This window comes from Scatophagus argus, chromosome 13 (genome assembly GCF_020382885.2).
Source record: "Scatophagus argus isolate fScaArg1 chromosome 13, fScaArg1.pri, whole genome shotgun sequence".
Lineage (NCBI taxonomy): Eukaryota > Metazoa > Chordata > Actinopteri > Scatophagidae > Scatophagus > Scatophagus argus.
The window spans coordinates 5,330,492-5,354,695 of NC_058505.1; the positions used below are offsets into that span (position 1 = coordinate 5,330,492).

A 24,204-nucleotide genomic window follows, 5' to 3' on the forward strand; every position below is an offset into this window, starting at 1 on the left:
CCACACCTGAATTTGATAATGTGTCTGAACACTTTTGTCCATATAGTGTGAGTTTGCGGTTATTAAGAATATCACTATTGCAGTACACACTGCCCAACAGGATTCATTTTTATTTTTCAACTGTAAGATGTTATACTCAGTATACTGTAATTTCATAATAATTATTTAACAACCGAATTTAAATGTGTTTTTTTTTTTAAATCAAGATCTTTGTTTATTATGACAGAAGAATAATGCTTTAAATTTTGTTCAGGTAAGTAGGTAGGTTGGTCAGGTAGGAATAGAATTAAATTACTGAGCGGACATGTTGAATAAGAACAATGTGCCACAGTTTGAGGTGGAGGAGATTCTTTCATTCGTAAACTTCTTTCCTTTGAGTCTTTAGCCAGACTTGGCCTGACCAAAATTCATAGACAAACTATACTGGATGTTGGTCAAACTTTGAAATGTTACAGCTAATTAATCTCAACAAAATATCTTAAGATTAAATGCTTAAGTAGCAGCTCCTTAATTTCCGCTTTGGGCTGCATTGTGGGAGATTAATTTATTTGCAGAGGTTCTCTTCGCACAGTGTTGCATCAAAACACAATTTATTCTGTTGGTTAACTTGAATGTTCAGTATGGGAATACACAGATTTACTCAAACTGATCAGGTAGCCTTTAGATACGAACAAATAATTTACGTATGCATCAACGCGGAGGAGTATCAAACCTTTAATCTTATACATGTATCCAGTTACAAAGACATTTCTTGGAGCCTCGTACAGGATCTTCTAGTCTGTGAATAAGATTCTGAACCGCTGATGTCAAAAGTGGCTGTGAGGAATTAGTCCTGTAGTTTTCCTATTGCAGAAATAAGAGCATGTTGTGATGTCCTTTCTCCAAACAGTCTTAAAGTTTCTTAATGGCAGAAGCATGCTGGTAAGTTCCCAAACAGGTACTGGTCCACAATCAGCGCAGAGACGACATCACAGGGGCCTGCAGCAAGATCACAATCGGGACGAAAACTGATGGGTCCAAATACTGCTCCTCGCCTGGTGTCCTTAATCCCATGGAAGGTATTTTTAACTTATTCCACTCTCAAGTTTAGAAATGAACTTAGGGAGGAGATGAGTTTATTTTATATTATTTTACAGGTTTCTTAGTGGAAGACTTTTTCAAGGAGCTACACAACCTGGAAACCAGAGTCTATCTTTAGTTGTAATGGCACAAATGTTTTTCAAAATCTGAGGCAGTTGATCAACTTTGACGATGCACCAAAGTGCTAATTTTTACCACAAAAATAGTCAAACCCCTGATTAGATACCTTAAGTTTAATCATATTGTTAAGATACAATTAGCCCCCAAAGTGGACACAAATGGAACCCACTTCATTGCATTGATTTGATTTTTTTTTTTTTCAATATTATTAGAAAATATTCTCAAATCATTTTCTGAACTTAGCCATATTGTCCAAGTTTTATGGCATATCTTAAGTCTTTATGAGGAGAACGGCCGTTTATAGGCCAGTTTTTCAGGTGCAGTTTCCTTATCTTATTTATCAAAATGGGCCCCAGTGGAAACGAGGTTGAGTGTCGGCCAATGAAGATGCAGCTGTCTGATCAGTGAGGGAGTAAAAATGTCTCTCTTCATAACGGAAGATACTAGTTTTATTGTATCCAAAATAACTTGCTATTAATGTGGAAAAGATGAGTTCGCTGTACTGAAAGGCAATATTTAAAGAAAATGCTTTAACACAAGTAATGTAGTTCCCTTTTACTGTAAACGGTGACTATCCACAAGTACGTCTTCTCGAGACACGGAGCTTCTTGTCGTTACGGGAAAAATTTCTACACTTAAAATCGTGTCTTTTTGCAGTACCAAGAAATTACTTGATAGTTGTAGGTAAATACACTGTATAAAACATAACTCTCAGGTCTGTGTGGATATATGAACATCTTTGTGTATCTGTGGAAACAGACAGGTTGGTCTTTGGTTCCACTCTAAAGTGCAGTTTCTGTGGTGCGGCAGTGTCGAGTCTTTGGTAGCTCGGAGAAGAGGATCAGTGGCACCGGCTCTCATCCTCTTTCACACGAGAGAAGCCAACAGTTTAAATTTGCTGTTTTAACAAGCAGTCTTGCTCTCCCCTCTTGTAATCCTCACTCTTGTCTCGTGTCTTTTTAAGTAGAGAAAGACCAAACTGCTCTCTAGCTTTGCCAGCAGAGAAGCAGAGACGTGACGAAGGCTGCGAGAGCCACCGTGACGTATTTCTGACTACCCCTGTGACATCCTGTGCAGTCATTGTGGTGCTGCAGAGGTCTGTCGCCGCCGTCCGTTCTGCCGTGCTCGGACGGCTGGCTGCTTGCGGAGCACTGCACCAGGGGCATCTGGTAGGACGTGGCCCGCTTCTCCGACCGGTCCGGGCTGGAGCCGTCGCTGGGACGCTGGCCGTTGTACAGCAGGTAGCGGCCGTGGGCGTCTTGCTCCATGCGGAAAAGCTCGTACTCTGTGTGGGGCAGTCGGATGCCAAGTGCCACGCAGCCGTTGGTCACAGTGACATCCTGCTCCACCCCGACCTGCCAGGACCCCTGCACTCCACACTCGTTACCGTTGAAGACGTTGAGGAGGGACGTGGTGGCCAAGTCCATGGGAGTCACTCTCATGTGATTCACTAAACGTGGAAAGAAAGAAGAAGACCTGTTAGCTGGAGTTACCAAGACTAACACCAGAAATCCAGAACACCCTGTGCTTTATGACCTCCAGAGTAGTGATGTAGTGCTCTGGGTGTATGTAGAAGTGATGTAGTGCTCTGGGTGTAGTAAATACACCCAGAGCACTACATCACTACTCTGCAAGTAAAACTGTCAACTGGATGAGTCACTGAGTGTTTTTCTGCTTGTTGTTTCAACTTGGATCTTAGCTTTGTCATTTTGGTCATAAGATAATCGCAGAGATACGACGTTAGGGCTTTTCACACTGCATTTAGAAGCTTCTTAGCCCAGGCAGAGAAAGCTGTTCACACTGGCACAATCCTGTCACATTCCAGCGTGTACTAACCCCGACTTTAGCCGAGCGCTTTCTGGCCCTGGCCCAGATTTGTTTTTTTTAGTTACTTGAAGCACATTCTCCTCTGAGAACTGTCGCCATTAAACTTTGGAAGAAAACCACAGCTGCGAGACAAGAAAATATCATCCAATCACCTTTAAAGATAAATTCCGTCCCGCCCATGACGCTGGTGGAGTGAAGGCCTCGGCTGTAGCGTCCGCGGGCGTAGATGGTGAAGGTGGGGTGTTTGCAGACGGGGTCGGAGTAGTGGTAGTAGTGGCCCTCCCAGGTGTGGTTGTTGTCGTGGAAGACGAAGTGACGGGTGAGGAAGAGGACCTCAGGGCGAACTTCGCAGCGTTGGCTCACCCACTGACCGTAGAGCCCGACTGTCAGGTCGGCCCGCGGCGGCAGGATGGGAGGGTGGAACTCATCCGAGCGGTAGATGATACGACAGGCGATGCAGCCATGGTCATGGTTCTGCAAAAATACAAATACCCTTCATTAATACATCTGCAACAAGCTAATATCAGCTATCGATTGGATTCTCATAGATACAATTGTGTAAAAGCACTTTTTCTTTTTACTGGTTTGGTAGCAAAAATCTCATTTAGTGATGGAGCTTTCATGTACAAGATCCATCGGTTGTTGAGACTATAACCTGTTTACAAACTCTGAGCTGAAGTTCCCACTGAACATTACCCTGTTATATGGCCATATGAAATCTGTCAGTGCCGAAAGCTTTTCTAATCCATCATCAGTATATTGTATCATGAAGTCCACATAAAGGGACTTCTGGCGTCTGTTCAGAGATGAAGGAGGAAAAACTATTTCCTCTAGTCTGAACCTCTTGAGTGCTGGAGGCCAGACAAGGTTCCAGCATTTTCTCAGGGTGATCACATCGTTTTACCATAAAAGACAGATGTCTGGTCGAACCAAAGCCGGGCGTCGCACAGCAAACAGCGAGCTGAACTTTTCATGCCACTTGCAGACATCAGTGCAGTTTCTTTTATTCATCCTCATATCGACAAAAAAAGAGTCTAAGTCTATTAAGCACCATTAATCACACTCAGGTCATGTCACATCTGCTTGAGTGTAGTGCCGGAGCACCATGTGATCATGGTATCCACAGACAGGACAGCTGTGGGTGTCGGGCTGGAGAAGAGACTTCAGGGCCTGACAGATTTGGAGCTGGAAGCCATCACACTGTATTCCACAAAGTCTCCTCCAAAGACCAAACTCCAGGGAGGAACTGGAGTTTCTGTTATGTGAGGGTGGTCAAAATTTAAGACCTACCCCACTCCAACCCAATCACTCTTTTCCCAGACAGCACTATGTCTGCATGGGATTTATTGAAAGCTAAAAAAAAAAAAAAAAAAAAGACAGAGAATGCTACAAGTAGGAGGAAAAAAAACAAGAGTATCACTACATGCAACAGATGAGATAATCCCAGTGCAGCTCCACAACCGCCTCAGAGTGAGAGGTTAATGGGAGGACTGGAAGCGAAGCCTCCTGTGGATCCAGCTCACAGAGCACTCGTGCATCTGTGCATATGAGTAAGATATATGGTACATGTAGCATGGAAAAGAAATAAATAGGGTATGCGCAGAGGAAAATATGCACGCGTACATTAGCACATGAGGATAAAGATGAAGAGCAGCAGTTGGGAGAGTTTATGTTGCAGGTGTGGAAAACACGTTCCAGATCTGCAGGAACGTTGAGCCCATAAAACACTGAAAGCCTGTCTGAGGTAGAAAAAAAAAAAAAGACCCGACAATGAACACGACATGTGAGATCCTACATGGATCTCTCACCTTTCTCGTGGCTCCACCGCTCATCTTAGGCAGTAAATAACAGGTTTGGTTTCAGACCCAAAGGGGAAAAACAATTCTATAAAATTCCATAACAATCATAATGCAAAAAATTTAAATGCGATATGTAAAAAATCCAAATACAATCAAAATAGTTGCTGATACTGTACTCAGTGTTACACCTCTAAAAGGGATCAAACTAAGTTGAAACTGAACAGCCCTCCCATCCAATAAAAGAGAGTGATGCTATAACAAACAAATCTCAATTTGAGCGGGTGAAAGTACCGACAAACTGCCCTCAGTAAAGTTATTTTAAAGGAACTGACAATGAAGGTCTACAAAGTCTGACTTTATATGTAAACGGCACAAAACATTTGCAGCCAGGTGTCTTTGCCGTAGCACCAAGATGTCCAACTTGTACAAGCTTGTGTTGCAATAAATTGTTGGCTCTTCATACTTGAAGTTCAACATTTTATATCCTTACTGGAATAAAAAAAAAAAGAGGAAATGAGGAAGGATATTACTGCCCTCACTTCATATAAATTACATTTATTAATTACATTTTTTTTACTACTACATTTGGCAGGCACTTGTGTCTGAACCAACGGACAAGTGGGGCACAGTCCAAACCACAGCAAAAAAAGTAGAATTAAGACCGAATTTCAGTTTGTTGAGCTGCCTTCGCTCGCAGAGACATTTTGAGGATTACCGCCACAGTTCGGGTGACGACAAAGTCCATAAGTCCAAATATCTTACAAGGAACAGAAACTACGTCAGATTTTAAAATGCTTCTTTTAAAAACATGTTTTTCTGTGTAGCCATCCTTAGAGGTGGACCAACATCTCTCGTTAGACGACCTCCCCACAATTCATAGCAACAGTCTTATCTTTGACCGCGTTTTAAAAGTATTTCGAGGGCTTATGGGCTTACTGAAAGTATCAAAAGACAAACTCTGGAAAGCGCAACACCACATCACAAACGAAACCAACCACAACATTACTACCCCGCTTCCCAGAAGGTGGGACGCTGCGTAAAGCATAAAACAGAATGTGATGATTTGCTCATCCTTTCTGGCTTTCACACAAATGAAGCCCGTAAAACATCTATATATTTAATGTTTCACCACGTCAACTTTACTGACTTTCGTAAATATGCGTTTAATCTCAGCAACACGTTTCAGATCAGCTGGGACAAGAACAACAAAAGACTGAGAAAGTTGTGTACTGCTCAACATCCATCCAACCATCCAACCATCCAGCCAACCATCCGTTTTCTATACCCACATATCCGTGCAGGGTTGTGGCGGGGGCTGGATCCTATCCCAGCTGACGCCCTGGATGCGTCGCCAGTCAGTCCCTGTTTGAAACATCCCACAGATAAACAGGCTCATTGGTAACAGGTGATAGTATTATGATTGGATATGAAAAGGGGCGAGAAAGGGTCCTTCTTTAACAAGCAAGCATGAGGCTGACCTTCACCACTTTATGCAAATGACTGTACAAAAAGGATATTACTACACGGGTTCAGAAACACTCCGTGAAACTGTTGTTGGTAAACACAGTTGGTTTGCAAATCTGTTCTTATTAACATATTTATGGACTTTTTTGGATTCAGGTTCGTAAAACACAGATCCCTTCTTAACACGGATCATTATCAAGTGGTCATTACGCTGCTTCAGGCGACAGAAAACAGAAGAAATAAACTTTAAAACCAAAGTCTGCTGCCTCGCTATTGCATCACTGCAGCGATCCACCCAATAACCACAAATGAACATGCTGGCACCAGCAAATGTTCTGGACTGGGACCAGCCCTGGGTACAGCACTTAAGATTAATGGATTGGATAGTCACCATGGCAGTAAAAATTCCCGAAAAGAAACCATTACAGCCTCAAGGGATGGTCAGATTTAGTGCTTCTTGTCTAGGAAGGAGTGATGTATTTTATACCACTGTTTCACCAGAACTCTAATTTACTGTATGTGCATAGCTGATGGGCCCACGGTTGACCAAAGGTATAAAATTAGCCAACATTAAGGCATTCAACACTCCTATAATGGGTTTGTATCATTATTGAAGCACAGTAACAAGCTTAAAGGATTGGTTCACCCAAATAATAAAATATCTCCACGCTTATCTCTACAGGGATCAAGACAAGCAGATAGTTTTGGGTCTACATGCTGAGACTTTGAGAAAAGTGCTGTGGAGATTTGTTCCTCCATCCATGTACAATGGAGGTCAATGGGGTATCATTTTATTGCTCAAAACAAACAAACAAACACACACACAAAACAGATTTACAGCAGCACTGATTAATTTTTGGCCACCTGTGGGTCAATGCAACTAGCCGTTAACACTGTTGACGATACACTCATGTTAGCAACACCACGCAACTTTACACAGCAAAGTCTGTTTACAGGTCTACTGCATATGTGAAAAGAGTCTTCTCTCCAACATTAACCAACGCTCCTTTCAGCTCTGTTTTGGTTTCCACCAACTGAAATGTCTGGTTCTAAAGCTGCTAAATACTCAGCTGTGTTCAGGTGGCCGCTAACTCTGTCTGACTGGCATCTGAACTTTATCGTTGAAAACGCAGTTGAATATGGTGAGAGTGAGTTCAGACAGTTAAAGTGCTGGCTGGGAATCTAAAACAACAAGCTTAAATACAATAAAACGCCTTACACGTTAAACACAGTTATTTGACTAATGTTTATAAGAAGATATTGATCAGTAAAAACTAAAAATTTAACAGCATGATGTCTCCAGAAACAATGTCACGACTGCATAATCCAAAGTACACACTGTTAACAGTTTACACTGGAACGACTTTCAGCAGACAAACATATTGCCTATGAAACCTTGGCAGCAGCTTATCCATAGTAACGGGAGATGTCTGAATTATGTAAACAATGTGTCAAAGCACCAGTCAGAATTCCATTCACCTCTATTTTATGGAGGTGGAAACAGAAAAACAGATTTCTGAAAATCTGGGCGACTGATTCTGTGACTCTGTACGACTCTACAACTTTAAATGTGCACCTACAAGACAATCAGAGGTCACTCAACACTCCCAATATCTTCCGTTTTATTCAGAAAAGACTGAGAGGGAAAAAGAACACATGCAACACTTTGATTTGAGCCTCAGGCATGCATGAAATCAGACCTGGTATGTGCTTGTGGGGAATAATTCATATGTGCCGCATGATTCCAAATTCTAGGAATACCACATGTTGATCGCTCCCAGAGATAGGCCGGGTTTCACATTGCACCTCTGTTGGCCAAAGGGACTTGAGGAGAGCAGCTCTGGTCATTACAACGCCACAGGGGAGCTTGTCTGATCACAGCTCCTCACTCAACACACTGTTTACACTGTGATCAGCAACACGAGTCCTGCCATCACCGTACAAATGGATGTTTATTTAGACAGCGGCCCCGAACGGGATTTCATTGTAATCTCTGTAGAGGGTGACAGTGAAAACATCACTCTTGGGTTTCACCTAGTGGGAAACTGCTGCTCAGCAGTGTAAATAGAGAAATTACAGCCCGTAAGTACAGCAGAGCAAAGAAAGGGCCCTTTCTTAATGCTAAATTTGAGAGATGAAATCAGTGTGTACACAGTTTCTGGTTTCTACCAGAGCAAATGTTAAGCATATAAGGGCAGGTCTGCTGACATACACAGTAATCCTAACTCTGGATTCAACAGTATTTGTGTTGGATGGTTGTTTGTTACCACTGACAGGTGGCAGACTGTATCACAGGTTGTCAGAAAATACTAAATACACTAACCTGACATTGCAGCATTATACACTAGCAGGCATTATTTTTCTGGGCTATCCACCACTCTGATACCACTATGTGAAGACTTGCTTCCAAATACTGTTTTTCCCAGGACTCTTCACAGCCTTGCGTACAGGCTGTGCTATAAGATAAACTATCATACATGAGGTCACATATTGTGGTTTCTGGTGTGTGTGGTCTCTGTGGTGTGGAGGGTCGCCACAGTGGGAGTCGAGTTCATCGAAGGTTCTGCACTGAGCTGCTGTACGAGTGGCTCCTACTGCTAAGTCTGTCTGTAATCCCCTCCAGGTTAACACTGATAAGGTCTGCAGCGTACCAGTATTAGTATTCCAGTATTAATTCTGGAATACTAAAAGACAAACTCTACGAAAGGCCTCTGCCACCATTAATTCAGATCTTCTCAGGTGAACCATTCACCTGCACCATCTTGTCACAGGTGGTGTTATGTCTACGGAGTCTGAGAAGTTCAGCCAAAGACTGATTTCTGCTTCTCAGACTGGTTCATTTGAATAATTTCTAGTGGTCTGAAGATGCGAGACGCTGAGATAAATGCAGCTGTCCACAGTGACAATGCTAACATGTTCATGGTAAGCAGGTATAATGTTTACCATGTTAACTAGTTTAGAATAGCATGCTAACGTTTGCTGATTAGCGCAAAATACCGCTCATTACCAGTGTTATTAAAAGTCTTCCTGATGGGGCCGCAAATGTCTGTGCAGAATTTCATAGCAATCAATACTTTGACTGAAGTCAGTAAGATTCATAGACTATGGATGTTTGCACAAAATTTTCTTCCAATCCATCCAATAGTCTGAGATATTTCAGTCTGAACCAAAGTGGTCTGACGCTGCCAGTGTTGCCAAAAAAAGTAAGCAGCAAGGAACAGAAAAACAAATTGTCCTCCAGAAATCCATTTTTTTTTCTTGTTTTGTACTCTGGTAATCTCTTCATAATCACTTACTTTACGTACAATTATCTTGTGATCCCTTGGGAGAACAAATACTAATCCACAGAATGTTTTCATTCTACAGAAACATTTACCCCTTATCCCTTGAAACTCGAATTAGGAGGCAATCATTAGGGACTTACTTTGGCGTTTTGCAGGGCCATCTGGTAGCTGGATGGTTTGTAGTACAGCCTCTGGGATGGCTCAGTGTGGATGTCTCCCAGAAACAGCTCTTCCACCAGGTGATCCAGGTTGTGATGCAGATACTGCTTCTCCACCCTCAGCAGCTGCAGCTCATGCATGGCAAAATTAAGCTCCCTGGAGCAGTCAAAGTCGCCCTCCTCGCTCCACAGCTCGTGGATCATATTAGGCTCCCAAGGGCCCTTCACAGCCCCTGTGCAGCTGCGGTTGAACCTCTGGCTGAACTCTTTGGCCACGGTGGCTGTGTGACAAACCATCTGGATGCGGTGGAGTTGGTACTCTGCCTCGGTGCCGCCACGGATGATCCAGGAGGCCTGGCGTAAGCGCAGACGACCCCTGATCACAAGAGTATAGGTGGGTTTGGTGCAGTGGTTGTCCTCGTAGTAGAACTGGTGAGCCTGGAAGGTGTTGTTGGAGAAGAAACTGTAGGAGCGCGTCAAGAACTCCGGACCTGGTCTCACCTCACAGCTGCAACAGAAAATAAAGGAGGTTTCAGGGCAATTCTAGTGGCTTTTATGTTTTACTCCATTGTAGACTTTACACTGCCGTAGATACAAGTACACCAGTAGCTTCTACAAATCAGTTTTTTGTTTCCACCTTCCAGGCAGCCATTGGTTTCACTTCATTTCAGTATAGTTAGAACATCAGTTTACATAGAAAACTTTTAAAGTACTTTTTAGAGTTAAGTTATGTTTGTGTGGTAATGCAGATGCCAAAAGGAAATGAAATGAAAACTTGAGAATAATGTATCATCTAAACACGTTCATCAGGTTTTAAGGCCCTTATTTAAACACACACTTTGAATGTCAAAAACTTCCTATCTTCGAATACAAAAGATGCTCAGAAAACATAAAGCCATAAGTCTGTTGTTGTTTACCTGGTGGACACCCAGTGACCTTCAATGTTTGGAGGCATCTGCACAGTGATTCGTGCTCCATTGTGGAGGTGCTTCAGCATGTGTTGGCACCGGGAATCTTTGACCAAGCGACCAAAGGTTTTCTCCAGGGACAGTCGGCTGGAACGACCGTCCGAGTGGTGACGAGAGGAACCTTCAGCCCAGCCTGCAGGAACAATAACACCAAAGGTTAAGCTCAGGCCAGATTTTACCAGTACTCATTTTCTTGTTTTTCTTTTAGGCATGAGTGTTTGGAGGGAAAAAAGAAATATAAAAACATCAAAGAAAAGATTTCTGTCTTACAAAGTAACATGTCAAATGATTTTATTGTTTGAGTGACTAAGTTGTGTTACCATATTGAAATCCTGAGTGGATATGTACTAAAAAAAACTCAGGTGTGTGTGCTTCTCTGAGACTTTTGCGTCCTCACAAATGATGCACAGCTGCTTTTAAAGGCAGCTACTGTACTAAGACGGTTAATTACACTTAGATCAAATAGAAAAAGGCGCCTTGTTGGTTTGAAGCTTTGCTCTCATGCTTATGCTTAGCTCATTCAATCAGCCAGGCCTCTTTGAAGTCTTCCAGGGGTTTTATTTAGTCATTTTAACTCATGTCATCACCCTGAGATTACTGTTCTTCATCAGTGACCTGCAACACCTGGTATGAGTGGAGTTAATAATAGTTAATATTAGCTAAGCCTGTGATGGAAAGGCAAAGCTCAGATGTTTAAGTAGTTGGCCTTCTGCTACCACAAACAGTAAAACAAACTCTGAAATTAAGCTACACAAAAAAAGGTAAAAAGGACAAGAGCAGCACAGACGTTTGAATGCTCTCAGTTTCCATCCTGTCCATGCACCCTCGGTGCACCACATGAAATAACAATACCTTCAACAATGGACCGAGCTTAAGGGGATAAAATATCGGAAATGAAAGCATTTTCAAAGCCTGCAGCCAAAGAAAAGCCTTAAAGCTCACATTCCAGCAAGGATTTATTCCTTATAATACTCCAAATAACATCAAAATCTTCCTTGAAATATGAAGTCTTTGTCTTAAATTCTTTGCATTGGACCTGACTTGCTTGGCAATATCATTTAACGCACTGGAATGCCTCTGTGGTCGCCTCTGTGCTTTCAATATGAGACCAATAACATGCAGGGAAGAACAAAAACTTCTGATTACAGGAAGCCAAATCTCCATGAAGAACAGAGCTCCATCCAGTTGTTTTACACTCAGCAAGGCAGCAAATATGTGTGTTAACTGAGGCTTGTGTGTAAATCACCACATCACAGCACTGCTCAGTGGAAACACTGGACAGTTGGGAGACTTGATCCCCGACTCAGCTGGTGGCATTAGTAACGCTGCTCTGCTGGCTGGAGCTGGGTTCAAAAAAATCAAAGAAAAGGGCTTCACAGTTTGTTGCATTTTGTGTGTGTCTGAGTGTGTGTCTGTGTGAGGCACCTGCGGTCAGGCCTGAACTGTGGCTGCAAACAGCTTGTATTCACAGTGATCAGAGCAGAAAGTACCGGTAAGTGTGTGTGAATATGTGAATTTAAAAAAGGGATCCTGGTGAGATGTGTAGTACACACTTTTCACCTCACAGAGGTTTCCACTGGTTAACTGGTAAGTTTAATAGCTGGTGAATTTCAAAACACACACAAATACACACGTGCCATATTTTCATGCTTAAAAGCTAAATATATGCCTGTACACTTGCAACAGGTGGACAGAAGCTCAAAAGAAAGTATTAAAAGAACAAACATTTACTCAACTGGGCCTGGACAATGAAGTTTCCTCTGCTGACAAAATGTAGTAAAAATACCCAAAACTCACTTGTTCCAGCTACTCGTTACCAATGTCTGCCAGCTTCCTTCATCTTATGTTCCAGCAATAAATACTTTGGTCAGGAATGACAAAAATTCACTCACATACGCATTAATTAATAATATTAATTAATTATACTGGCAATGATTTGGAGGCTTTTGGCGTGAATTTACATGACAATGGGAGGATGAGAAGAGCTGAGAAACTAGAGTTAAATTTTATGTGAGACAGAAAACTCAGCGCCAATGCTAAAACACCTCGAAAACTCTTACATGATCACCCGTGTTGGATTAAAATATAACTTCATATCAGCAGATATTATGGAAATGTGGTAGAAGCTGACGATGGTGGATCATCTCCTGACGTTCTGCTGCAGCTTTCTACGGATTCTTAGTAATGTATGCCCTCATTATCTTAGGTTTCTATGCATATCAAGCATTTTTGGAAATGTATTATCAGCAAATGCTCACGCTGCAGAAAAAAGCAATTTGAAAATATTAAAGAAACCAAATTCAAAATTCTCCAGTATCTTCAGTATCTATTTAGTTTCCTTCTCACAATCCAAACAAATCTGAGACTTAAAAAAGGTGTGTAGTGCTGAAAAGAACATCTGGGAAGCATCTTCTTTCTGATCACAGAGTTGGATAACAGAAGTAATTCTGTATCTGATGTTAAAACCGAGTGGCAGCTACACAACTGATCCAGAGTCAGCTGCATCAGACTTATTTTTTTGTGAGTTTGTGAAAATATCATAATCATAATGAAACACTAGCTTTATTTAGAGCCATTTTAAACACATTTACAAGAGAGCTTGATTACAACAAAGCCAAATGAGAACTCGAAATGGAAAACACGCTTAAAGGGAAATAAATGAGGAAATGATTGAAAAGAGGTTGTGTGTAGCCTGTCTGTAAAATTCCTTCTGAAGAGGACGTGTCATACAACTCATACACACACATTTAACGAGCACTGAATGCATGAGTGATGGGAGTTTTCTTCCAATAGCTTTCTTTAAAATAACATAACTCGCCCCTCATTACGGTTCTAATCAGAGCGGCTGGACTCGAACCCTCTCCGGTCCCTCGTTGCTGCTGCTTTCCCAAACTGCTTCTCTCTATCTAAATCAAAGCGCTCACTAAACTCCCAGAGCCCTAAACCACAGAGAACATTTCCAGTTGGCCCAATCCCACCGGTGAGGTAACAGCACTGGGACCCCTGACAAGCAGAGAGACTCCACATCGTTTATGGGAAGAGAAAAAGCCACAAGTGCCAGAGCAGAGACCAGACAAAGGACTGTTCTTTGTGTTATCTTGGCATTCGGCAGCGACGATGTAGGACTTGAACAGAGTGGAGAAAATAACAGTTCAGAAGTTACTGGTACTTGAGTATTTTTGTTTTGGACTGCTTTCTACTCCTGTTTCACTGGACTTCTGAGGAAAATATTGTGGGCTACTTTCTGTAATCCAATGCACATTCAACTGACAAGTGTAACTTCAGTATGTTAGGTTGTGCAGAGTCAAATTTTATTCATCATGAAGTTCATAATGTAGTGTTTTTGTTGGGCAGCCAGGGTCTAAAGCCAAGCTAGCAGCTCAGTTAGACTGCATTTAGGCACTGCACAGCGCTGAGCTGAATGCTAACGTCAGCACGCTAACATACAACAGACAGTCAAGGAAGAGAGCAGAAAGACAGCTTCATAAAAGGAAAAAAAAAAAAGGATTCAAAAGTCTACGGACATGCAACTACATCTGTGAGGCCGAAGAATATGTGGCAAGGTGATATCAGCTAAATGCTAACATGAACACGCACATGTGCTCATGGGGACAGTGAAAACATGTTGACGTTAGCGGGCATAATGTTCACCCCGTCTATCATCCCAGTTTAGTATGTTTAGTAGGTATGCTAACATTTGCCATTAGCACTAATGCAAACTTGAAGCTAGTTTTAAAGGTATTTGATCATAGACCAAGTAATGGACAAGTGCATCACTCTATTGGCACGTTCACAAAAAATCTCAACCTTGAATGTTTGTTGAATGCTTTTGTGCCAATCAGTCCAGTAGAAATTTTGACCTGCTTGTGGCGCTCACAGAAGAGTCAGTAGTCTTTAGGACTTAATCTCTGGGAACAATGAATATTTGCCCAAATTTAACAGAAAGTATCCAATAGCTGTCCAAACATCCCACTAAACACAAAAAAACCGTTAACCTTATGATGGTTTCTGTTTCCACGGTTAAAGCTCAACTTTCCACAAACATGGACCAAAAAAAGACCTCCTAGTGGTAAAGAAATTCAAACATCTGCAGTCCCATGACAAACTCCATCTGTTGATGAAGATCATTTGATATAACAAAGTTCTGGACCATCCTGTTCTCCCTGCTGATACAGCGATGGGACATGCTGGGCCGTATCATTTCTATCGCCCACATCTGTCTTAGCTCCATCTTTCCCCTGTCTGTTTATTCAAACTCGTGACAACCCTTTCTTTCTGTGGCTGCAGTTAGTTCTCCGACTGTCAAACTTCTGTTGGTTTCTAAGAACGTCTCCCTTGACATTATTTGGCTGATTTTCTGACTGATGCCTCTGCGGTTACTACTTGGCGTCTTTGGTTTTTTGTTAGTTGTCTCTCATTGCCTTGAAAACTCACGCATGGTGTTTGTTATAGATCCAAACTGACACTTTTCTCATTTTAGCGTTGGAGTTTGATTCAGTTCTTCTGTTGTGATGCCTTTGCAGACCATTTGTTTGTTTTTATAAATCCTACTCTAGAAAAATGAATACATAAATGTTTTATCAGATGCATGTTTACTGTACGTCCCTGTATTTGTGTTACTTGAGTTAACATTTATTCATGAAGATTAATTCAATGGCCAGTGAAGTAAAATCTTATGATTTAACTGTTAAATCATGCCTCAGTGCATATTAAAGCTTCTCCATGACTACAATTGAGTGAGTGTCTCCTTTTTTTTAAAACCTTAAAACATTACTATCAGTATTATTACCCACTTATCAAATGAGATCTTATTTGTGATTAAAATGGCATTTTTATATGAGGTGGTTTTATTATTTGCCAGTTTTGTCTACTTCGGCATTGAAACGAGTTGTAAATGATAGCCTGAGCAAACCGTTTAGTCATCTCCTTGCATTGCAGTCTTGCAAACTGCTGAATATTTACAGGTGTAATAAAATTTAAAGAGTCCGTTGAGCTCGAGAAGTCTTATTGGTATCAGTGAAAAGGTCAAGTATAGCAGCTCCATGTTTATGTGTGTGTCTTTTTTAAACTTTGCTGTCAACTCTTTGAAGGCACGCTGAGGTTCACCCCACTCCCCGTAAATTTACAGCACACACTCATCTAGGCTGACAGTGAATTTTCATTGCCTCTATGAAAGGCTGCAATGATACACCACTTAATTGAACGTTAGATTCGCTTAAACACACTTAAAGATAAGTAGACTTCTAAATATCGTTTTATCTCAAACCGGTCATTTGAAGTTGCAGCCAAATGTTGCCTTCCACTGTCGGCGGGAGCAGATGGATTGGGTCAACTGCAGTCCCATAATCCTCTGCTGCTCAGACAGGGTTTTCATCAGGAATGGATGGTTTAAGTGGCTCTTAACTCTCCTCGTGCTTTCATCCGTCCAGCAGCCCCGGGGAAGCTTTTTATTGCCTTTTAGCCTTCATCAGTGTGGCATAAGGGATAACTTAGCCAGAAAATATTATGATTATTACTACTCCCAGTTGGACACACAGACACAAACACACAGCTGTGATGGTAAACAGGTGCGCTGAGGTGAAGAGTGGCATGTCAGGCTCCTACCTGCCACACACCTGACAAGGTGTAGAAAACATTTAAAAACATGCTGGAGTTTCTAACATAATGTAAATGATGTCATCCGTTTTTATGACTTTTCAGCAACACAACTTTTTTCATAGGCTGATTGAGTATTTTGTTTCCAATGCACACGTGGTGCAAAACACGTTTTCCTCTCTGATTTTAAAAAGTTGCTCACACACGCTGCACGAGTTGCATCAAAGTAAACTAAAGTTTCTAAACTAAACTAAAGTAAAGTTTCTTACCCAAAAAAGCGATGAGAAGCAGTGCAGATGACGGCCCCATTCCGCGCTTCGGGGGAAAACTGAAACGAGCTTCACTGGTCACACTTTGGAGGTCAGGGGATCCTTTACGCAGCGTCCTGCTTTGTTCCGACACCAATCCTCACATTATGTATCCAAAGCGTGGAGGAAACACTCCTGTGGTATCCGAGCATCATACAAAAGGCACCTCCGGTTCGCTTGAGAGAATTAAAAACAAACAAAACAAAACGGTTGAACGTGAAGTTGAAAACAAAGAATCGCACCCAGAAAACGCATTAAAGTCCCGACTTTAGTGCTTGACACGCTGGGTGAGTGTGAACGTCGTCGCTGAGTGCAGAAGGGAAGCAGCTCGGTTGCTTTTACGCGCGTCCTCCGTTCGTCCTGCGTCCTGGAGGAGTGTTTGTATGAGCGTTCAGAGACTGGACTCAACCCCCACCCCCACCCCCGCCTTCATGCGGATTTTAAGGGCGTGGAGTATGTGTTGAAGTTTTCTCCCGTTAGGTGCACACTGCAAAAAAAACAAAAACAAAAATTGTTAACCTGTTTTCACCAGTAAAATCTTCATCTTCAATCTTAAAATTACTCTTACCTCATGCAAACGTGTAAAGCATCAGCACATACTGTCATAAGACCACAGGAATTTAACATAAAATGCAAAGGGTGGATTTAAGAAAACCTCATGGGGAGCACAATAATATCCTCACATAACCAAAATTGTTTGGGTCGTTTGGAATAACAACCTTTTTGTGCACAAGCCCCCAAAACACAAACTCAAAACAAACTGGTTACTGTTGTTGAACTATTTTGACTTCAGTTCTGATTCTGGTATCTTCTGAAAGACAACCCTTTAATGACCATAACCTGATGTAAATGTTTTTTGTACTCATTTGTAATGCAAAACAAGCGAGTCGTTGGAGTGACGTTGGGTGACTTTTACACAGAACATCGAGAAAACTTCATGTCGTCTGGGATTCATTAGGAGTAAAGTTTTCCTGGGACCGAAAAGAGACTTAACGTGTTGAGTTCCCATTTGTTTCATTTGTGTTTGACAAGCTGCCTGCCTGGCCAGAGGGAGGAATGACAACAAAGCTTCACAGGGCATTTACCTGTCCGACACCTGTCGTGTGTGTGTGTGTGTGTGTGTGTGTGTGTGTGTGTGTGAGAGAGAGAGAGAGAGAGAGAACTTGGCCTTGAGTTTCTGACTCTTTTCAACTTGTGGCTCTTTGCTGTCGTCTCTCTGATCCTTTGACCCTGAGGCGAGAGTCACCGGCTGCTCTTCATTCACCCACTCAGAAACTCTGACACAGAGCCAACTGTGTGAAATCTACCTTTAAAGGCTGATTGCGTCTGAGCAAAAGCTTTTATGTTACTATATTTTCTGTCAGTTGCTGCTTACGGTCACTGATAATCAGCTCCCCAACTTGCAATCTTGATAATTTAATCCATTTTAACTGAATTGTGTGTGGAACCCAGCACCGCATGCACTGCAAGGAACTCCAGCAGAAAGGAGGAACCGCTCCTGTTGTGTGGATGAATTTAAAGGATAAACTGGCAAAAGTTTGATTAAAGATTGATTTTTTTTTTTTTTTTTTTAGGTGGCAGCTAATGTGGACCCCAGCAGAAGCCACGGAGGTGTGGTAAACTCCACACCCACAGATTATTTTTATCTTCAAACTTGTAATTCAGTCCTGAGGCCTGAGAGGCTTTTTCAGGCCTCTATGGTTGTGGCTGAAGAAGGCTGAAAAAGGCTCTCAGGCCTCAGGACTTGGGTTTGAATATTTCACTGGGTGCAAACATCATATTGCTGTAATGAAGACGAGGAACAAGCTGATTCAGAAACCAGAAGACCGAAACAGATTCTACAACTAAAGAATATCTTCATCTGCGATTAATCATATTATTATTATTATTAATCAGACCAATCATTTGGTCTATAAAATATCAGAAAGCGTACTTGTTTGTTGCAATTTAAAGCATCAAATCCTCACATTTCAGAAGCTCAGAACTGAATTACTCCGATGCTGTTATGTTACCAAGAAAGCCTCAAAAGTCTCAAAGTGCCAAATCTTTTTTTTTTTTTTTTTTTTTTTGAAGTGTAAAGTTTACATAATCTTTAGGTGGAGAAATGATAGTGAAGGAACAAAAAAACAGTGTTTCACTGGCTTATCCAATAATCCTCCAATCCTTAATCAGCAGAGCAATCCTCCACTGAGGGATTTCTAATTAATTTCTATTGTCTGCGGTCTTAACCCTCATGGCCGCCTCCCTCTATACGCTCTATGGTATTTGCTCTTTCTCTTTTAATCCTGGATCCATGCTCTGGGAGAGCGACTCCAGCCCTCCTCTCTCTCTCTCCCCCTCTGTTTCCCTCTCAATTCCTTCTTTTCTCTGGATCCGGGAAAGCCGCAGAGCGAGATCCGGACAAACAGACTGATGGGATTTGCAAGAAGGCCGGAAGGCGTGTTAATAAGCAGGCTGTATAGAGGAGAGGCTGGAGGCAGGGAGGTGAAACCGGGAGGCTTGTTCTGGTGTGCTGACCCCTGCGTTGTCCTGTGTGGCTAATCAAAGCATTGCTGCACCCTCTTTGTGCTTCTGCAGGAATGTGATCTATGAGAGGTGGAAATAAGACTGCTTTGATTTGAAAAGACCCAAAGGGACAGTAAAACCAGGGAGAAGCTCGTACCTGCTGTTTATTTCCTCCCCCACCACCACATTCCCTGTAGGGAGTGTTGATATCAACTTGTAAAAAAAAGCTTTGTCACAGCGCAACGTGATTACGATTTTGCCCATAAATGCCGAAATTTGTTATTCCCTTTTTAAACCAGGGAGTTTTTTTTTCTGACATGCTTTTTGCATTAAATTTATCATCAGTGTCCCTAAACATGTCAGAACTGATGAATGTGAGCGGGGACATTTCAAAGTTGGTGTCTCTCTCTGTTTCTGATTAAGTCCGTGTTCTGAAGAACTGGATGACTGTGCTGTTTTCTGTTTGTCTCTTTCTTCATGCCTCCCCGTAGACGTTTGTGTCATTTCTGGAGGGTGTTGTAAAAAAGGGAATGAGGAGGGAGTGGCGCACAGTGAACATAAAACTCACACTGAGTTATGGGTTGTTAATTGTTTAACCATTTATTGTTTGTTGCTGCATATCAGGCAGAAGGAGTCACTGGCTTAGATTAGTGACAGTAATAGCAATGTGTCTTCTGTGCTAACCTCTTCAACCACCCTGACTTACTGTGGAGTCAGTCATGCTGTGCAGCCAATTACAGATTTTACATTAAATGCAAGTGGAGGTCTCAATATGCCAAATATGTCAGGCTGAACTTGAGGAAAATGTGCTTAAAATGATGCACAAGACATGCAGAATATTTCTGTTTACTTTTACAGCCATATTAAACATGTAGTCTCAGGTGTGGTTACGCCGACTCAGCTACTTACACTTGCATTAACACATGTTTTGGACACTTTGCAAACACAGCACTGACATACAGAATTTTTTATGTCCTAAGTTGATATTGTAAAACTTCACTTGACTTGTAATTCCAACATTCATTTTCGTTCACATTCATTTTTCACTTTGTCTTTGTGTGACCAGATGTTCAGGTTGCTTTGTTTTGAACGTCACATAAGTTCCGTAAAATATGATACGTACATACGTTAGTTATGTAAATTAAAGTGTGATCTTTTTGGGTTGCTTGTTTGAGTTTTTTTGTCCCTAAATCCATCCAAACTGCAGCCATTTAACAATGTTAATAACAGACCAAAATTAACATATCTCCATCTGTGAAATGATTGTCAGTAAGCTTTATTTTGAGAGTCTAACCAGATGTTGCACGGTGTATTTATCATTGCTAACTTGACATGCAGAATCGTCCTGAGGGGTAAGAAGAGCATCATAGTTTGAAGCTTAGGGCCACTGAACAAGCTGCTGTATTTGACGAGTTGAGAGTTAGTATGTGTTGGCTACATATAATTTATACTGTTAACTTATTCACCTGTGTGTATCATATAACCTGCAAAAACAAAAACAAGATTTACTGTCTGTTAAAGGGAGGGTGTACATTCACTTGATTTTCTTGCCCTCTTAGGATTTTTCTTTTGCTGCAACATGCAGTTGCATAAGTACTCTAAAGATTTAGTGTTTCACTTCCATGAACAAAAGACAATGGTAAAAATCTGAGGCTGAGATATCACAACATTTAGCCGGGAGCTTGTAAAACTCTGGATCCTACAGTTCCCATAATGCAGTTCAGCAGTGTGTTTCGTTGGACCCTCCCAGCCTGCTAACTGTATGCATCTTTCAACTCAAAGACCAGAGTTTGTAGTACAAACTTTTATGTGCTCCAAGTCCGCACTGAAATAACCCTGGTGACACGACCGAGGGTCATTTTCTCAGACTTTGGAAATCTCCCTGAGAGTCATCAAAGACATTATAAAGCCATTTTCCACATTTTCCATCTTTTCATGAGGACTAAACTGACCTTCATGTGTAAAATTGTCGAAGTGTCCCTTTAGATTGATAGAAAACAAATGAAATATTTCTGCAAACACTACTGTACTTGACCCGTGTTTGCTCCGACTGCAGAAGTACGACAGTGAATTTGAAAAACTAAGCAGTCAAACAATGAGTCAAACATGGGAGCCCAGGCAAGAAGGCCTGGCTCCAAGTTCGGTTTCAATATGGCCAACATCTGCTGCTGCGGAGACAGTTGAAACAGTGCAGTTAAGACAGCCCAGACCAGGAGCGGGAAAGAGACAACGAGGAGGGAGGCTATTTCATCTCTGTTGTTTTGGTAAATAGTCCAGCGTGCCATGAGAGATCCCATTGTGTAGACCTTCTCTGAAATAAATTGGCGGGGTCATGGGTTAAGTGTTCCTGAAGAAGATCCCAGAAACAAGAAAGAAAACGAAGGGACAATAATCCAGAGGGAAAAAGGCAAAGGCTGAAGAAACACACTCCTGCTGTCTTCATCTTATTTTCTTTTCCTTCAATCATTTAACAAGTTTTAGATCATTTATGTCCAACTTACAGTAGCATGGAAAAAAAGCTGCCGCCCCGCAGGACGACCCAGATGTCTCAGTAACTTTTGTAAGGCAACAAGCTGTTGAGTGATTGCTTCCTCCAGGAGACCTCCAGGTCTTCCTGCGGGTGTGAGGTGATTGACGGTAAGCAGAGCACAACGTAATGCAGCGCTCATATGAAAACGCTCCGCTCGGCACTGGCGGGTGAGGATAAAATTGAAACACGGGCAGAAGCCACACAAGCTGTCATGTTTTTTGTGATGAATTGTTTACCATAGGCGATTTTTCCTGGACTGCTGATTTTGTTTCTCATGGCGGACAAGAATGAGTGGCAACAAAATGGCTCCTTCTAAAGGACGAAAACAACAAAATGATAAAAACTGAAAGGAATAATCCTTAAATTCTCAGAAATCCATGATGCAGCACAATCCTTTATCCCTCTAAACCAACTTTTAAAAAATAGGCCTAAGCTGTTACTGTACGGTGCCAAAGTCAGGATTCTCGTGGGTTTTGTGGCCTCTGGTCTGTCCAGCGGCCTTTGGCTTTCTCTGACACGTCCCTGTTTGTCCTCTGTGGTGCCAGCTGCTGGTGAACACACAGGCTGACTCGAAGCAGGCAGAGGAAGCAGAGGTCTTCAGTCGACTGGAGCACATATACATGATGAAGGCTTGTAGTGACCAGGAAAGCAGCTTTGTAGATACTAAGTGTTCAAAAAACAAAGGAGGGGGGTCACAAGATAAGAAATGTTGAAGAAAGGAAAGCTGACAGTACGCTCCTTCACAACTACCTGTCAGATGGTCGAGTAACTTTGGAAACCCCCTTCATCCACATCTTTCCAATGTCGGAATTGGGGGGATCAGCGTTTCTGTGACCTTCTCAATCTGACGATCTGATTTTCACCACCTGGTCGTCTGTGCAGAGGCGAGAAAGTAGAACCTTCTCTCTTAGGCTCTCTTTTTCCACTGGCTTCCATTGCTATTTTTTCTGTCACTTTTCATGTGAACATTTCTCACTCTTTGACTTGTAGCAGCAAGCAACAAAACAAAAAGCATCGTGTTATTAATCGTTATGGAAGGATGAAAAACTTTGACACCAACTTTGACTCATCTTCAGTGCAATTCAATAAATGAGACAACGTTTTTAAGAGTTACGTGTAGATTAGGTTTTATTGCTGGAGCAGAAGAAGAACAACAGAAATGAGATGACATCTGGACGCAAGTTTTGTCTTCAAGTACTTGATGGACTTGCACAAAATGTTCATACTGCTAAAACAGCATTGAAAAGTTCTGTCCAACAAGTCCAAATTTATCAAGAGACAGATAGCAGATGTCGTCCCAGCTTTCATTTTGGTGTCATATAATAAATAACACGAGTACACAGCACTTGTTCAACACAGTAATGTTTGCAGGTTTGCATCAAACCAGTTGGCAACTTGTAAACAAAACATAAAAAAAAAGGAACACCAATAAATCACAGCTTTGTTGAAGGTTTGCCACTAAGTCACATCTAGAGATTTCGTTTTATTTCTGTCCAAGCGGTTTTCCCCTGGGTGTGACAGGCAGCTGCATGCATCAAAGACTCTGGCATGAGTCTGAGGAGGAGGAGGAACAGAAAGCCGTGAAACGTTTCTCAACCTTCCAGCTGCTCACAGGTGGCAGGAAGATGACTGGAGAGCAGCCTCGCAAATCAGACATCTCACTGAGGCTTTTGATGGCGCTGGAGGCTGAAGCACTCAGAGAGAGACAAAAACACATTCATCATCGCTATTTAAAGTCGTGCCATCGCTTTGGGATCGCTACAACTGTTTTTAACCAGACGAGTTTGTGGTGATATTTTAATTGTAGGGATTAGGAAGGATGGAAGTTTAAAGGAATAAGAACATTTTTACAAAAATTAATGCCTGTTTTCACAGTTAGTGTCTGTTCATGGTTTTATATTTGCATGCTGGGGATCATTTTTTTCTGCAGTAATTGATGCATTTTTTTATGTCTATGGAAGCTGTTAGTTATACATTCTGCCACAGCGTTCATTATATCTTTGAAGGAAGCCAAAGTAAAAAAAAAGTGGATTTTTTTAGAAAGATGTTATAATAGTAACAGCAGTTTCACATATTTAAAACTAAGGATCTAGACCAGTTACTGAAAATATAAATCTGAATTCAGGCAGGTACTCAGCTTCAGGTTTCAGCCCTGTGGGTGCACTGACAGGTGGATTTGACCTCTGCACTCACAGTTTCTCTTGCTAGCCTGGAGCAGGAGTGATTACAGCCCTTTATTGGATTTTCTGAGTGATGAGGTCAACGGTATGGGCTCTGCACGGGTGTTGTGTGGCCAGCATATTTATTTCACGCCGCGCCACTGCAGCTGCAAGACATGCTTTTCTTTTTATTTATCGAGTTACTGGCCGTTAAACCCTCATCCACAAGCTCAGGTCTCTTCTCTGGTGCTGAAAGGCATCCTGGGAGGAAGTGACTTAATGACGTCGAAAAAAAAATGTTAAAAATGTTAAAATTCACTTGTCATGTACTTGATGAAGTAAAGCAATAAAATGAATGTAGTGAAGCTGAAATATGGTGGCATGAAAAGAATTTTTTTTTCAAACCC

The 24,204-nt window shown here is 41.8% G+C and overlaps 1 protein-coding gene across 1 annotated transcript; it reads right to left on the reverse strand.

Annotated features, from left to right (window-relative positions):
• Nucleotides 1-692: 692 nt before the first annotated feature.
• LOC124069694 (protein APCDD1-like) lies at nt 693-17,026 on the reverse strand. Its single transcript, XM_046409068.1, has 5 exons — nt 16,565-17,026; nt 10,650-10,833; nt 9,715-10,240; nt 3,180-3,501; nt 693-2,650 (listed from the first exon to the last, which is right to left on the reverse strand). The coding sequence occupies exons 1-5, from the start codon at nt 16,602-16,604 to the stop codon at nt 2,187-2,189; spliced, it is 1,536 nt and encodes a 511-aa protein (XP_046265024.1). The 5' UTR covers nt 16,605-17,026; the 3' UTR covers nt 693-2,186.
• Between the last annotated feature and the right edge of the window lie 7,178 nt (nt 17,027-24,204).